This window comes from Bombus impatiens, unplaced genomic scaffold, assembly GCF_000188095.3.
Source record: "Bombus impatiens unplaced genomic scaffold, BIMP_2.2 scf_0442, whole genome shotgun sequence".
Taxonomy (NCBI): Eukaryota; Metazoa; Arthropoda; class Insecta; order Hymenoptera; family Apidae; genus Bombus; species Bombus impatiens.
This window is the reverse complement of record NT_176861.1, coordinates 1,007,403-1,023,467: the sequence shown is the minus strand read 5'-3', so window position 1 is coordinate 1,023,467 and position 16,065 is coordinate 1,007,403. Positions and strand designations below refer to the sequence as shown.

At 37.2% G+C, this 16,065-nt stretch overlaps 1 protein-coding gene and 1 long non-coding RNA gene across 3 annotated transcripts in view; one reads left to right on the top strand and one right to left on the bottom strand.

Annotated features, from left to right (window-relative positions):
- Nucleotides 1-9,967, top strand: part of LOC100743073 (calcium/calmodulin-dependent 3',5'-cyclic nucleotide phosphodiesterase 1) — a 96,463-nt gene extending 86,496 nt beyond the window's left edge. For both annotated transcript variants that reach the window (XM_033321404.1, XM_012386983.3), the window contains 7 exons: nt 1,446-1,695; nt 2,320-2,577; nt 3,624-3,793; nt 5,880-6,125; nt 6,827-7,053; nt 7,141-7,236; nt 7,786-9,967. In XM_033321404.1, the coding sequence (XP_033177295.1) occupies nt 1,446-1,695; nt 2,320-2,577; nt 3,624-3,793; nt 5,880-6,125; nt 6,827-7,053; nt 7,141-7,236; nt 7,786-7,910 (1,372 nt within the window). In that variant the 3' untranslated portion in view covers nt 7,911-9,967. The remainder of the gene's footprint in view (nt 1-1,445; nt 1,696-2,319; nt 2,578-3,623; nt 3,794-5,879; nt 6,126-6,826; nt 7,054-7,140; nt 7,237-7,785) is intronic.
- A 188-nt stretch (nt 9,968-10,155) lies between these two features.
- On the bottom strand, nt 10,156-10,686 carry LOC105680916. The gene is made up of 2 exons (XR_001102368.3): nt 10,534-10,686; nt 10,156-10,237 (listed from the first exon to the last, which is right to left on the bottom strand). It is a non-coding gene; the product is annotated as an uncharacterized LOC105680916 (long non-coding RNA).
- Between the last annotated feature and the right edge of the window lie 5,379 nt (nt 10,687-16,065).

Below are 16,065 nucleotides of genomic sequence, written 5' to 3'. Positions count from 1 at the left end.
CACGTCGCCGCTTCATTAAAAATTTATCACTATACATAGCATATTTTTAGCCACTTTGAAACACTAGTGTGTTTGCTTGAACCGCTTTCGCATACTACCGTCTTTTTCCTCGCTGCACATTTTCTCTATTCTACTTAACTATTCAAACAGTTTCGACTGTATTATTCAGAACAAACTCTAGAATTATGTATAAATAATTTGGATCACTTTTGGAAGAGAATAAATAGAAGGGAATAGATCTACAACCTTAGAGGCAAATCCTTGGTACAATTAAGCACACTTTCGTTTTAATAATAACGCTACCATAATATCCAAGAGCGAGATAACAATCTAGATTCATTGATCCAGATTCTGTAAGAATAATAAATCGTTCGTAATAATAGAGACGTGAAACCGTATTATATCTGCTTTCAATGTAAATCCCATTATAACCTCGAATTTGAAAATTAGAGTTCCAAGTTGTATCTAAAGAACACTTTGTCCATGAAACAATACTCCCAGCTTACATTGTCCAATGAATATTCGCTAAAAATCCAATGTCTATCGTCACGGAATAATTCGTTGTCGCATCGATCTTCCTCAATCAATATCAAGCACGGGCAAAAGTATGACAGCAAAAACTAATATCTTTTCAGTTCGTTTGTAGGCACATTACGAAAAAAAAGAGTAACAAAAAAACATAAAACCTAAAAAAAAGCCATAAAATCTCTCTAACAGTAGTTTCCAAAAGTACGATAAAACCGATAGAGGTATCCAGGGGATAAAACATTGCATCATAATCAAAGACTGCAAACCACGATGCTCGGTGTATATCTAACGCCCTGTAACAAAATAAAAAATAAAAAGGAAATAAAAGAAAAAGAAAAATTGTGTCATTCACAGCTTCACACGCACCCTGTCGAGCAAGCGTCCCGTCACGATCCGAAGCAGAGATAAGCGTAAGCTACGACTACCATTTGCTGTTTCTTTGCTCCTTGACAAAGTCCGCGAATGGTCGTATCCTTTATAATAATCCAATCGTACGTGTTTCTTATTTCCCCTTTCTTATTAAAGCCACTCGAATGACACATACGATAAAGAACCAGAAATGGCAAAAGGGAAAGGTACACGGTAGACGGTAAAAATTCGCCAAACGAAAAAAGAGAAAGATAATTAAATAAAATACCGAAACCACAAAAATAGATTGGTATCTAGCAAATTACGCAGAAATTAAGAAAAAAGACAAAAAGAATTAAGAAAAGGTAGGAATTACTAGCAAAAGCGATTATTAGCGGATGTTCGAGCGTAAGCCTACTCTCTGTTCTCTTATGAAAGATTAAAAAAAAAAAAAAGAAAAAGAAAAAGAAATTGTAGGGAAGGTAGGAGTTGTCCACTGTGATTCCAAGTTGTTTCGCGATCGTCTCTAGTCTCGCCGCGTATCACTCAATCAGAAACATTTTCCTTAGGCGGCTAGCGGACGAGGACGACGAACTGTCGGAGGTACAGCCGGATGCAGTGCCACCGGAAGTTCGCGAATGGCTGGCTTCGACCTTTACCAGACAGCTTGCGACCACGAGGCGGAAGGCAGACGAGAAGCCAAAGTTCCGCTCGGTCGCGCACGCCATCAGGGCAGGAATCTTCGTCGATCGGATTTACAGGCGGGTCACCAACATCGCGTTCATGCAGTTCCCGCCGGAAGTGGTTAGAGTGCTCAAGGTATGCCGGGTGCATTCGATACGAGCTTTATCCGACGCCTGTCGTGCGAAATTTGCGCGCAAACATGATCGACGATGAAGCCAGATTTGTCAAGACTTTCACACACTTGTACAGACTTTTGTTCGTACTTTTTCTAACACGTAACCTCGTTTAGGGATCTTTTTTTACAGCTTCGAACGGTAGATTTTTGTATGAAATTGACTTTTTATTTTCTAGCGAGTTTTGATTTTTGATTTTATAACGCGTCTTTGGGCAGAAAGTAGCGTTTTTGAAGAGACACCGATAGATTCTAAAATTTTCTACCATATTGTATTACTCCAGTGTTTTAATTTTTCTTTGCTACGTGCTCAAATTAGTCATTTGCTGAAGCGTATATAGATAGTATAATACTTTCACGGTGTAACACAAGAGAAATTCAGACAAGCCGTTAAATATTTGAGATATAATACATAAATATAGAGTACGAAATTTGACAGCTTCATAGCATCCTGAAGCTGATCATAGCTATAGGTCGCTTGTCTCTGGAAGAAGTCTGAACTTTTATGTCGTTACCACGATCTGGTAGATGATATTTATTTTTGTGCCGGAAATACCCAGTGAAATTTACATATATCTCTGTTTAAGACTTTAGACGATTGGTCCTTTGACGTATTTTCGTTAAACGAAGCCGCAATGGGAGCTCCAGTGAAATATCTCGGCTATGATCTATTGAATCGATACGGCATGATCCACAAATTTAAAGTCCCTGCAACAGTGTTGGAGTGCTTCTTGGGAAGAGTCGAAGAGGGTTACTGCAGGCATCGAAATCCGTATCATAATAATCTTCACGCAGCTGATGTCGCACAGACTATGCACTATATTTTGTGTCAAGTAGGACTTATGGTAAGTCGATCAATTAAAAAGTGTATCAGTGACTTAACGACATTCCATTGTTTATCATTATATCGCGAGTAGGTATATTGGCATTTAAATTGCGATGAAAATAACTTAGATAACTATTAGTTGAACCAATGTGAATTATTTAAAAACGAAGATGAATTATTATTATTATTTAATATATCGTTCGAGATGAATATTTCAATATGAAATGAAACAGTTTTCGACAGTCTTGTAAGAAGGAAATTCGATATCGCTACTTTGCTTTGATATCGACAGAATTCAAAAAACGTAAATTTTAGGAAAAAGACATTTTAAAATTTATAAAGAAATTTTCGTGAGCCATACCAACGACGCTATAAGGCTGACTTAATACAAACTATGCCACTATTTGCGAAAGTAGTATAACCGATCACGAAACAACCGATGATGAGCCAGTGTTTCTGTAAAAGTAAGGCCATGTTGATAACGATATAAGTAATAAGATTGTCCTCTGACGTAAAACTGGGGCGGAATTACAAGAGTTCACACGATAAAAGTACAAACATAATGTAAACTTTGTACGTGAGAAGAGTAAATTTATCGGTTGCGCCACTATGAAAGCAAAGTAGCAATATGTGGAATTATTTAATTAGAAATCGCGACATTGCAAACTTACTTCAAGTGGTTTATCGTAAACAGCATTCCACACTGGACCTAACAAAAATCAAACGTAACTAATCAGAAGTTGAAAATCCGAGCCAATTCACGCTCGAACGGAGAAAACCACTTCACCCACTAGTTTCCCACCCCCGTTGAGTTCTCGAACCAGACTACCACTACATCGAGCTGTTTCTAGTTTAAAAGTTAGCTGGCACTTGTGCCGCTTGACGCGCGAGTCACTCGAGAATTTGCGCGCAAAACGAATAAATCGAGGTTTGCGGAGGGTGAGAAACAAATTTCGCTTTCGCTCGATATCCTCGATAACGATTTTCAGATCACTTTCTAGGAAAATTGTTCATTTGCCACGGATTACACGCGCGCGAACAGTCGAAACGCTTGCTTGTTTGCAGAATTGGCTGACCGACCTGGAGATTTTCGCCACGCTGGTTGCGGCGATTATTCACGACTACGAGCACACTGGGACCACAAACAATTTCCACGTAATGTCCGGTAGCGATACGGCTCTACTCTACAACGATCGAGCCGTCCTGGAAAATCACCACATCTCCGCGAGTTTCCGGTACGTACGCGGAAAACGTTGGTCCCGTGTGTATGTTCGATCCCTTGATGATTGTCGGCCATTTTCGTTGTAATTTGTGCCCCGTTATACCGCGAACAACCGTCCTCCTCTCACACGTAAATCTTGCCATTCGACGAAATTGTAATTGATGCACGACACGAAGTGCGAAACGTTAACGCTTTGCGGTTTAAATTCCACCGGATGCTTTATGCTGATCGATTTGCGTGAAGTTTGACATGTCCTATGGTGTTACGCGGTTTATCGATATTCATGTATAATTTGATATTTGATTCTCTTGAATTATGATTTACCAACCGATAATACGGTAAAGCCTCCCTTGTCCGAAATAACAGGGAGCCAAATCTGTTTGGACGATAGAATCTAATAGAATCCGAATTTTCGGATAATGTAACAATCGGTTCTTTCGTTTGAAATTTCATTGATTCAAATGCAAATTAAGATTAATGGTAAATTAAGATTAGTATCTTTAGACGTTTGTGAATTCCTCCTCTTTTCGACAGCCAAGTCACGTAATTTTCTCGTTATAAATAATCGCATAGAGTTACGTTCATCTTGTACTTCGAATCATCGAAACTCCTTTTCGAATATCACGAACGCTTTTGCACGAGAAGTCAGCTTTTCATCGCCACTTTCGTTTGCCGTTTCCATTTATGTAAAATCGTTGCTATTATCGTCCTTATCGTAATGAAACTGTTTCATTACGCCAGTATATCTAAGCTTCTTCTACCGTTGCCAGCATCAGAGGACTACGTGCTTTAGATAAATTCCAATTTTTGTTTCGTAATATCCGTAACTGTGGTTTTTCCAACGCCATGTATTTTTATTAATTCCGTTGCATTTACAGCACCTTCGTGTTTTTAATCGTGCCGTATTTCGTTTTATTTGTCGTATTACTTTCATATCGCATCCTTATAACCAGAATTCAATCAATCGAATAAAGCAAAGTATACATTGCATGTGAGCACTAATAAAATGTGCAAATATTTGAAACGGAACAAACCGTTCATTTACTGGGAAATATTGTGTCCGGATATTAGGGTATTCGGATAAGGGATGTTCGAATATGGGGCGGAGAGAGGCTCTACCGTATTAGCTAAGAATTGACAAGTTACAACTTGTACATTATAGATTTCTCTTTTACAATCTCGTAACTTTTTACTAAATAAAATACTAAAATAACTTGTAATTTGTGAAATGTAATTTTTCTTCGTTAACTATATCACTGTAATGTAAGGGTAGTTCTTGTTACCTGTAAATTACGTAAACTGTGATTTGTAAAATTTTATTAATAATATTGCGTCAATAACGCAAGAGGGTTCACATTGATATGTTTTTATTTGTATTCTATGGCTATTGATATAAAAATTTAAACGATTAATGGAATACGGAGAGAGAATTATGAAACGTGTTTTAATTATTTTAAAAGTGTATTTTAAAGGAGAGGATATATTTAATCGCTGTTGATAACGTTATAGAGGTTTGAATATCATAATATATTTTCTAATGTACTCAAATCTTAATAAACGCGACATTATTCCGAAATTGTATTTTATGGTCTTCTAGCTTCAGAAATATGCATCTAAATCTTTTTTATCGGGGCTATTACAATAAAACTGCAGTTATCTAAACTCGTCGCTCGGTAAACAATTTATACAATTGCAGTTTATGTAATAGGAGATCACCAATTTTCCACGCTACCAATTATCTATCGTTCACATAATAGCAGTTCACGTTTAGATAAATAAATTTAATTAACCATTAATTAAAATTTTGTTCCAACAAATAGTTCTGTATCGTATATATTTCTTTTTGTGGGAACAACATTTTGGTTGTTGCAAATTTGTTACATAACTCAAATTACTCAGAAAACAGCTTAAACATTCAATTATTTATTTTCTTGCAATATCGATGAATTTTTGTAAAAAAAAAAAAAAAATGAATTAAAATGGATTAGAATTCTCATAGAAATTAAGAAAAGTAATGGAATTTTGCTGCAGCTGGAAGGTCAGCTAATGATATCAAAAATAATTTAAAAGACAGATAAGTTTATCAAGATATATTTCAGGATATTGAGGGAAGATGAATGCAATATATTACAAAATCTATCGAGGGAGGAATTCCGAGAATTTCGTTCGTTGGTGATCGACATGGTACTCGCAACCGACATGAGCTTTCATTTCCAACAACTGAAAAACATGAAAAACATTCTGAGCTTGGCGGAGCCTAGCGTTGACAAAAGCAAAGCTGTCAGTCTGGTTCTCCATTGTTGCGACATCTCGCATCCGGCCAAAAGATGGGATCTTCATCACAGGTAGAACTTTTACTCCTATTGTAAGCAACTGAACGATTGTTGTGCAAAAAATTCTTTCCCTGCAATGACGTACAAAATCTATTATGTACAAAACATTATAATGACAGAGATAAGTGTACCCAATTCAATTAAATTTTATTTCTTCGTTATCAATGACAGAAAAGTGCTTCTTTTTCCCTATCTCTTACACAATTTGTTATTTAAAATGGTATTTACAAATTTTCTTTACCAAGAACTTCCAATAGATAATGGGAAGTTTAATTTTTTCTCTAGTATCCAATTCAAGAATTATTTTCTAAATTTCAGAGGATAGAATGAAAAACATTTTTTATTTTCAAACGTTCTAGCGTTGCCTAATATTCGACTGTAAAAAACACCAGTTACTACTTTCAATTGCAAACATTTAAAACTTAGTTTCACGTTACTTGTTTTACAAATTCGATCTTTTCTAACAATGTTATTTAAATCATTTATATTGTCGAAAATTGTTTACTCCATGAAAATTATCTTACTTTAATCATTCTAAGAAACTTAATACTTAACGTGGATGACCATCGCGACAGTCAACGTGTTAAGTAAATACACAGTCGCTTTCTTGAAAATTCCCTTGCAATTCGCCGTTATTTACGAGGGAAGACGTATCGAATAAAATTTTAAAGCCGGGCAAATAAAAAACGATGACGTTGTTTCTTTCCACTCAGATGGACAATGCAACTATTGGAAGAGTTCTTCCGGCAGGGGGATAAAGAGAATGCTCTCGGCTTGCCGTTTTCTCCGCTATGCGACCGTAACAATACCCTGGTAGCTGAATCGCAAATAGGATTCATCGAGTTTATCGTCGAGCCCAGCATGCAGGTGTGCAGCGACATGTTGGAGACGGTTCTCGCTCCGTTGAATATAAAGGAGAATGTGGACGAATCGAACGACGGTGAGCGAAAGCCTATCTATGTCACGCTTTAATGCGTTTCACTTGCCCCACTCTGTGAAATCTATTCAAATGACGAATAATTCATAGGATCCGTTGGAGAAAGCAAGAGATTCAAGATCGGTAAACCTTGGATTCCTTGCCTCGGTGACAACAAGAAAATTTGGAAGGAACAAGCTGTTCGAGGTATCTTCATCAAGATTATTTTTACATTTCTGAGGAAAAGAGCGGCCACGATATCAGGACACGGAGAATTAGGCTCTCTTGTGTATTTTCAAATATTAATCATTAAAATTCCTTCGTGGAGCTTTGTAATTTTATGAACGTAAAGGAAAGAAGAGGTTTCCTCTTAAAGACAAATATTATAACGAGTAATTTACTTTGAGTATTTTGTATACTTACGCGCGCTATGTGTGATGTGAAAATTTGTCACGTTTAAATTTCTCGTAAACATTCATAGTATATCAATAGTAATAGATCTTCCGCAAACACATATCTCGTAAGATTGGTGTCTCGATAAATACTCAGTAAATATCTATTCATGTAAATATCATTCGTGTATTCAGTAAATATTATTCTTTCTTTCTTTTCTGTTTAATTTGAGGTCGAGAAAGAAATAGAAATAGAGATACATGTGGTAGGATAAAAACAAACAGCGACCTTTTATATCCTTACTGAAATAAATCAAATTTATCATTACTATATCATTTTATTTGTTATTTTACTTGTCAACAGACGCCGAGGCAAGAGCGCAAAAGGAACAAGCGCAGAAGGAGCAAGCGCAGAAGGAGCAAGAGCAAAAGGCGAGCAGCGAGAGCCGCGAGGACAGCGACACGACGCAGCCAGCGTCCGAGGAATGAAAAATCCAGCGGGCCGTTCTATTTTTCAAGAAGATATGTAATTTTAGGCTACGAAGAAGCTCGTGATTCCACACACAGCAGAATATCCACCGCGTTGTGTCTGTCTCAGTGACACGTCTAAACGAATCGCGCGTCGCCAAGAAAGTGATCTCCCTCGACGATCGAGCGAACGCGCGAAAGGTCAAGTGTACGATTAAAAAGAATACTCCCACGACTATTTATACCGTTTGTTCACCACACTACAAACAATTCTTCACCGATTTCGCTGTATTTCGACGATCACTCCACCTTTTTATCGATCGACCAAAAATTATCGATGTCTGTACGCGTCTTCAATTTCTCGTCTTGATTTTTCTCGCGGTCGAACGTAGCCTTTGCATAATCGATGCCATCGACAGTCCTTGCTCTTATTCTCGCTCTTTCGTTGCCGAGAAATCTTCGCGATTTGTAAATACAACAGAAGCTTCGCGGGATTTTTCTTACGCTACGCTACTGTCGAGCAGGTCGCGGTCTTTTCGTAGCTTTTAAGCTTTGAAAGTGACGCCTTAACCAACGATGTTCGATCGTCAAACACGGTGATACTAAAGGTAAATCGTCATCGAAAGAAATTCAAATTTTAAGAAGATGGCTCAAGATCTTTTTGTTTCGTTTGTGTGAGTGTCGCTCGTCGTATTTTCTTAAAAGTTTAAAGTACACAAATATCATTCGTGAATTCTTGAAAAATTTACATTAAAAAGGGGTCAATAAAGGGAACATTCCTTCGCAATTGCTCAATGAGAACGAAGATTAATTGTTGACTTTCGATCGATGAAAAATTCAGTAAATGTAGGTCATAGTTGAATTATAATACACAATGGTATGACTTGTACGTTCTTTATAAAATTAGCATACTATTCGAGGATCGTGTGTTGTCGCTTAGTCACATCAGCTTTTAACAAACGATATCTTTGCGATTTTTGTTGCATCATCATACAAGTAGTTTGTACTATCTCTTGATCGAAGATAGTGCGTAACGCTCATCAAAAACATCGTGTCAATGTAATTTTACTCCTGAACAAACGTATAATTAAAATTAGAAAATTGTTAGGATTATAACTAACTGTACGATGCGATTCTGTAATGAAAACAAGAAACCTATACTGACAAATTTAAAGCAGTTTAGTAGTTACATGTTGGATTATAAGGAAAAGAAGAAGCGAGCAAGCGATTAAGGCGTTACTTTCTCAGCTTACTTTACGCGTAAATATTACTATCAAAACGTAGAAATATAGTTGGTCGAGTTTCCATCGTAAGCGTAGCCTAAAGTTACCAGCTGCAATAGGCGGCAAAAATCAAGTACACGTTGACACACACATACATCTACACATGCAGCAAACAAACATACATATATAAAGAAAAGAAAAGAGAAAGAGAAGATCGTAAACGTACTTACAATTAGAAGCACAATTGTCTGTTCGCGATGAAGTGGTAGCGCGTGTGAAAGGACGCTAACATCAACACGTCGACGGGTTTTTCATAGCGTTTCACCATTGGAGCGCTGTCTTTGTCCGTACCTGTTTTTTCTTACAATTAGTGTATAACTAAGAGCATACGTTTTTTCATAGGAACGAAGACTTTCATCTTTGAGGGAAGAAAAGAAATAATATTGAATTCGATCATTGAACGAGCTATACTAACTAATAACTGCTCATAATCCTCGTTTCTCATAAAATCCTTGAAATTCATAGTTTCTTAATGTACCGATCATTTGCTACGAGCACTGAGCCAATCTCTTGTTCGTAAATAATATTCTACGTTTATAGGGAGGCATGAAATAAAAATTATTTGCTATTTTCATCTTTTTTTACAAAATCTTTGAAATTTCTAATTTATTGAATTTTTTTAAGGATACTATAAACCCTGACTTAAACTCACGAACATCCGTAGATTTGTAAGTGCGAGTGTTTTGCGTATAACATTAGGGTATCTGAGAAATATTACGTAACATCGATCATGCTACTCGAGTTATGTTCAGATCATCTATTCAAATAAAAAAAAAATAAAAAGGGTAAAAAAAGCTTAGGAGGCTGCTCGCGCTAATTCTAATGGCATACATTTCCTTCTTTGTACTTCGTGGATTTAAAGGATACGATGAAATCTCTAATCGAGATTCGATTTATTAATATATAAATCTAATTCTAATCGTGTTATATGTAAATTCTCTTCGCTAATGACCAAGTCATCATAAGGAAGAATTTTCTTTTTCTTTTTTACAAATACGTAATATTTTTAACGCTGGAACTACCAATAGCTAAAGTATAAAACTCGTACCAAGCAAATCAACATGCCTGCGTTATATCTATCTTTATACAGGGTGGTTGGTAACTGGTGGTACAAGCGGAAAGGGGGTGATTCTACGCGAAAAAAGAAGTCGAAAATATAGAATAAAAATTTTTCGTTTGAGGCTTTGTTTTCGAGAAAATCGATTTTGAATTTCCGTTCGGTACGCGTGCGGCACGTTACAACGGATCTCACTGTAGATCGTTGCCTCGATGGAAAAATTAAAAAAAAAATAAAAAAAATTTTATTCTATATTTCCGACTTCTTTCTTCGCTTAGAATCACCCCCTTTCCGCTTGTACCACCAGTTACCAACCACCCTGTATAAAGATAGATATAACGCAGAAAGACCACTTTATCAAAAATCATTGAAATCCTTCAAAATAAATCATTTTAGATCTATGTATAAAACTATCGTGAAAAATTACGATCCGATCATTTTCACTACTCTGCTAGTTCTTACGCCAAAGACACCCTAATATTTGAGCAAAACATATTTTTCATAGCTTTACCACAAATAACTTGATCGAGATAATAGTACGAAGCTTGTAGAATTGATAGACGCAGGCTGGCTGTCGCACAAGTGTCGAATTCCAAGCGAACTTCATACGAGGAGAACCTGACATTCTTCTCGACGGGATGTCGCGAAGTTAAAAGCCTTCGGGCTGCGCTGAGCCCAATCTTCGATACGCTCGCGCAATACGCGTCAGGTTCCCGCGACTAGAAAAGCTTACACTTGCCTTCTCGAAACTTCGACCGGCCGATTGGCACGGAGAAAGGCGAAAAGTTGCTTCTTTTCCAAGAAGGTCCGATTTCTCCAGTTCGATTGACTCGTGAGTTTGCACTTATAAAGTTTCCGAGAAACTTAGGATCCCTTACGAAATTGCTGAGAGTTTCGTTCGAGATTCGAGACAGATCGCTGCTTCGATTCGACTTCTGGAATATTTCTCTTTTAAAGTAACTTTCATATTATTCCATACATTGATTAATTATCTGTACAGCTTGAAACGCCTTGTTAACTAAAATTGATTAATCGGATCGTGTTTCACAAGTTAACCGCGTCGAGGAGCTTCTTAGCATTTTTCAATCTTTGCTTCAATCTCTGATATTTACTTACGCTTTACTCGAGAAATTTGGAAAAAAAGGAAAAAATACAAGTTCTAGTGAAATTTACACGATATAAACGACTGAAAAATCGAACACCATTAAGAAACCACGTGGCGTCTAATGGGTAAATAATAAATAAAACGACCGACGCTTAACGAAAAATAAGAGAATCGATGAAATTGGATGAAAGAACCGATTTTTAAACGCGATAATCGGATAAAAGAAGCGTAACGAGTAGAAATCGGCGATCGAAGGAAACGAACGAAACGAGAACGGACGAGCATCGAATCAGGAAGAATCGGACTTAAATCTAGCTGTGTGAGTTAGATTCATAGGGGTGTAACGTCGTTGTACATACTTACATTAGATGTGTATTCGTATACACGTAAAGGTGCAGCTTTAATGTATGTAAATGTAATGTAAAAGGGATATCACTAGCGTTTACTTAACGTGTGCTATGTTTCGTGTACATGTACATACATACATAAACGAGAAAGGGACGGAGTAGGTGTGTTTCTGCACATTTCAAGCGCAATGTCGCGAGAAACGCGAACTGGTAATTACGAACGCGTCTAGTTTGTACGTTCGATCGAACATATCGGGGAATCGCATCGTTTTATCCTGTTAACTTTGATCGATTGAACGATAAGCGAAGAGAAGAATCCTTTGAAATCGAGGCTCACAACGTTCGTCGAGAACGACGTAATGCGATGTGAACTGCATTATAGGATTTAATAAACGGAGGAACCTTCAGCGCGCGTACATTTGTAAGGAACATAGAGAATGCATAGGACAAAGTCTTTCGCTCGAAGATTAAACATATCCGTCCTGTATTTATTTGATTTCTCTCCTTCGCGTACGTGTCGTGTTTCATTGGCGTAGAATTTGATGCTGCTTGGTACGGATGAGATATCGCATCGCATTCTGCTGAATTTCTCGGATACTATGATCTAAATTATTCAAGATAGCTTGTACCAATGAAAAATAATCGAATTCGACGATATGGAACTAATCGTACGTAATTTCTGAAAATGTACCTGCTTTACAATTCTTACAAATGATTTTTGAAATTTACAACTGAAAGTGCTTGTACAGAATTGCATCTAAGATAGTTGAACTAGTGCACGTTACAATTGAATTGAAAATTTCGATCTCTTTCTATTCAAACGTGATGATAAACGATGAAGTCTTACGAACTATATATATCCCACTATAAATATATTTCAAGCCAAGCGAAAACGCTTTAATTTAAAAACTTTCTCGAAGCTTTTTCATAAAGTTTTCTCTTATGACCGTATGGGTAAAAAGAAACGAAAGATTTAAATCTCATCCAAGCAATTAAAACTAATGGCCGTCAAAAGAAAGAAATGTAACATGTTCCAGGAACACGACCCGTATCTCCTTCATGTGCGAGTAAGTTAATTGTACATACGTGGAACAAATCGTGGGCGAGATCAGTTGCCTGTTCGCAACGCAACAAAGGAACATTCGCGTGTTTTTTTCTTTAGGGCGATTTCCCAAGTAAGACTGTGCACGAGGTTCGAATTCGTTGCAGCGGGTCGTTTCGAAAGCCAAGCACGCTGTTCGAGCGATTTTAATGTGTTTGCATGCTCGCATTCGTCGCGACGCGAACGCGACCACGCACTTGCCACTTTTGCGTTACGTGCTCAGCACGAAAGTTCATTTTCCTTACTGCAGCGGACGAGGGGCCAAAACGCGTGATAGAATTTAAAGAGAAACAAAAAAGAAAAAAAAAAACAAAAAAGAGACAGTACATTTGGAACCATGCTCGTACCAAGAGAATATTTCAATAGGAAACGCGCGAGCGAAAACGCTATGTTAAGTAGGTACGCATTGTATGCTGTCTACTCGATGCTTTTGATTTTTGGTTGATCGTAGTACCACGATAAACAAATTATGATCGTGCAAAATTGAATAATAATGGTAAAACACGTAGTTTAAGATGGAGAGAGCTCGATACAGAAATTATCGCAAGGGGAATTAATTCTATCGAACATTAACAGCCATTGTATTTCGTTTTCTCTGAAATGTGCGTAATGTTTCGAAGGTTAATGCGTTTTAATAAGAAAATTTGTAACGAAATTAATATTTCGTTGGTTACAATTTCAAGCTCGATTCGTCGATACACTTCGAATATTTATTATCTATATCTTGAATCAAATCTTCGATGAAATTGAATTTACATTATGACGAATACGATGTACGTTTTGCTAACAGCTGTTTCAATTTCTAGCAATCAATTCTAAAATTCCAGCATAATTTTACAAAATTATTTATTTACTTACCGCAGCTGAACATTCCATACCTACTTAGTTTCATAAATTATGATACCACCTGCTAAGAATTTCTCAATACTTTCTTCCAGTTCAGATCAACTTATTTCACCGCGATACAACCATATCTCCGCGTTAAGACTTCCCGCCTAAATTTATCCTACAAAAATCCATCTCGTTCTTTCGTCAAGTTATCGCATGCACGTTTCTCTATCGAGCTCTTCGAACTCTCGTTAAAACGAGTCCTCTTCAACGTCATTCGTATTCGCGTATTCGCTCGCGTCGCTCAGTCTCACCTTAATCGTCTAACTTTTTTCAAACAAATACTGGCCTTTCCTAGTAGAACAGTGAAAACAAATACGTATCAAGGCCACCTTACGATTCAAAACATAAAACTAAGAGCCGCGTAACGCGTACTTGATACGTATAACCTATTGTAACGCTTTGCTCTAGGTGTACCTAGTAAATAAAATATAAAAAGAAGCGTAAAGAAAACAGAGAAGAAAAAAATATAATAGCCTGAACGCGACACGTGGCTCGTGTACAGCAGGTCGCGAGAGAAGGATCGATATTGCACGGCAAAGAGGCTTGGAACAACAATATTCGACCAATAATCGTAATTCATAAGATAAGCTAACTCAAAGATACACGTACATAAACACTCACACGCATACATACAATGTACACGTACACCGGATGTGCGCATAAAAGAGCACCACTTAAGCCCCAAAGTGTGCAAAAGTTCGATTTCCATTGGTTTTCATAAAGAAACCTTGTATAATCGATAATACAATCGATTAAACATACATTATGTGGAGAAAATATGGGAATCGAACGAATATTGTACGCTTTTTATTCCTTCCTCCAGTTTTTTCGTTCGTCGTTCCTCCGTTCAACGTTCGTTTAATCGGCACAATTAACCGCAACAGATGTGTACATAATCGATAAAAGAAACCATACAGCACCGTGTCCGTTTGATGTGATGTAATTAAGTAATAACGTTTAAGTGAAACAAAGATATGGTACGGGAGAATATATATTAATATAAATACAAAATATAAAGTATAAATACACGTCGTGTATAATTAGTACTGTATTCTGCATAAATTCACCGAGAAATAAAAAATACTCGATTACTCATCGTAATTAGTTATTCAGCCCATGAGAACCTTTTCGCCTTGACTCTTTTTTTTTTTTTTTTTTTTTACTCCACTATCGGCCACACCGACAACGCGGAAATTCTTTTTTCGTCGGTTTCGCTAGTAAAATATGCAAATACGAGGATGGCGACCGTATCGGTAAATTAACAACTTTCTGCAAAACTTTGCCGGTCGTTGTCAAGAATATTTATCAAAGTGCAAAAGAGTAACACGCTATTTGCGAACGCTATTTTCTGTACAAAATCGTGGACGAAATTTATATTTTGTATAGAGACTCTTGCACCTGTTGTATTCGAACTGGAGTTCCACCGAGTTAACTACCGGAGGATAATGAGCAAGATGAAAAGCATCATTATCTTTTAATTAGTTCACTCGACTTCCCCAAGAGGTCCACCGTATCTCTTAAAGGTATCCTCCGCGTAGAAAAAGAAAAAGCAGATAATCTTGATCTCTTCTGATCTTCTTAAATCTTACTTTATCGGCGTGGCTAGAGGCGAATGAAACCCTATGAAACCCTATCCAATGGAAGATGACTTTTATATGGTACAATTGGCTCTTTCGTCTCTCGAGAGTAATCCCATGGATCCCAGATGACATCGCGCGGAGATGAATGGATATGGCTAGAACCGAGCCATCGCAACGTTGAAGTTCCTCGTGCTAGTTAATAGCAAACGAAGGAGAAACATCGGCTGCGTATCGGTTTTTGACGTACTTGTAACAAATAGAAAATCCCGCACAGTTTGGCCAGCCAATAATTACCAACAGTCGTTTTCTTGCATCTGTATCCACTGTATCGCAGAGAATACTACATTACTCGTGGAATTACTTAACGAAGAAACCAACCCTCAACCGAAATCCACAAAGGAAATCATCCTTCTTCTATTACCAATTTCGAAGATACGGACCTGTCTTTAATTTTCCAAATTGCGAATGCTAGAAGTCCATAAATATTTATTCTGAAAATTAGATTTCACTATCAAACGAATTGTTCAACGTTATGACTAAAATTCTATCGATAATCAGTCAAAATGTAACCAGGTCTGCGCTTTAAGATAAGTAGCCTGGAAGAAAATGTATCGATCTTTCCACAAGAACAGTGCTCCCTCTCTTCGCGCTTTATAATAATTTACCACCTCCGGTAATCGGTAAAATATTATTTTCAAAGTCGATACCATTAGTCGGTGCATTGCTGTCTGTTACCAACAGAATAAGTACTTCGCGTCTGTTGTACCGACCATTTCGAGCTACGTAAGAAAGGTAAGTAAAACTGTATTGA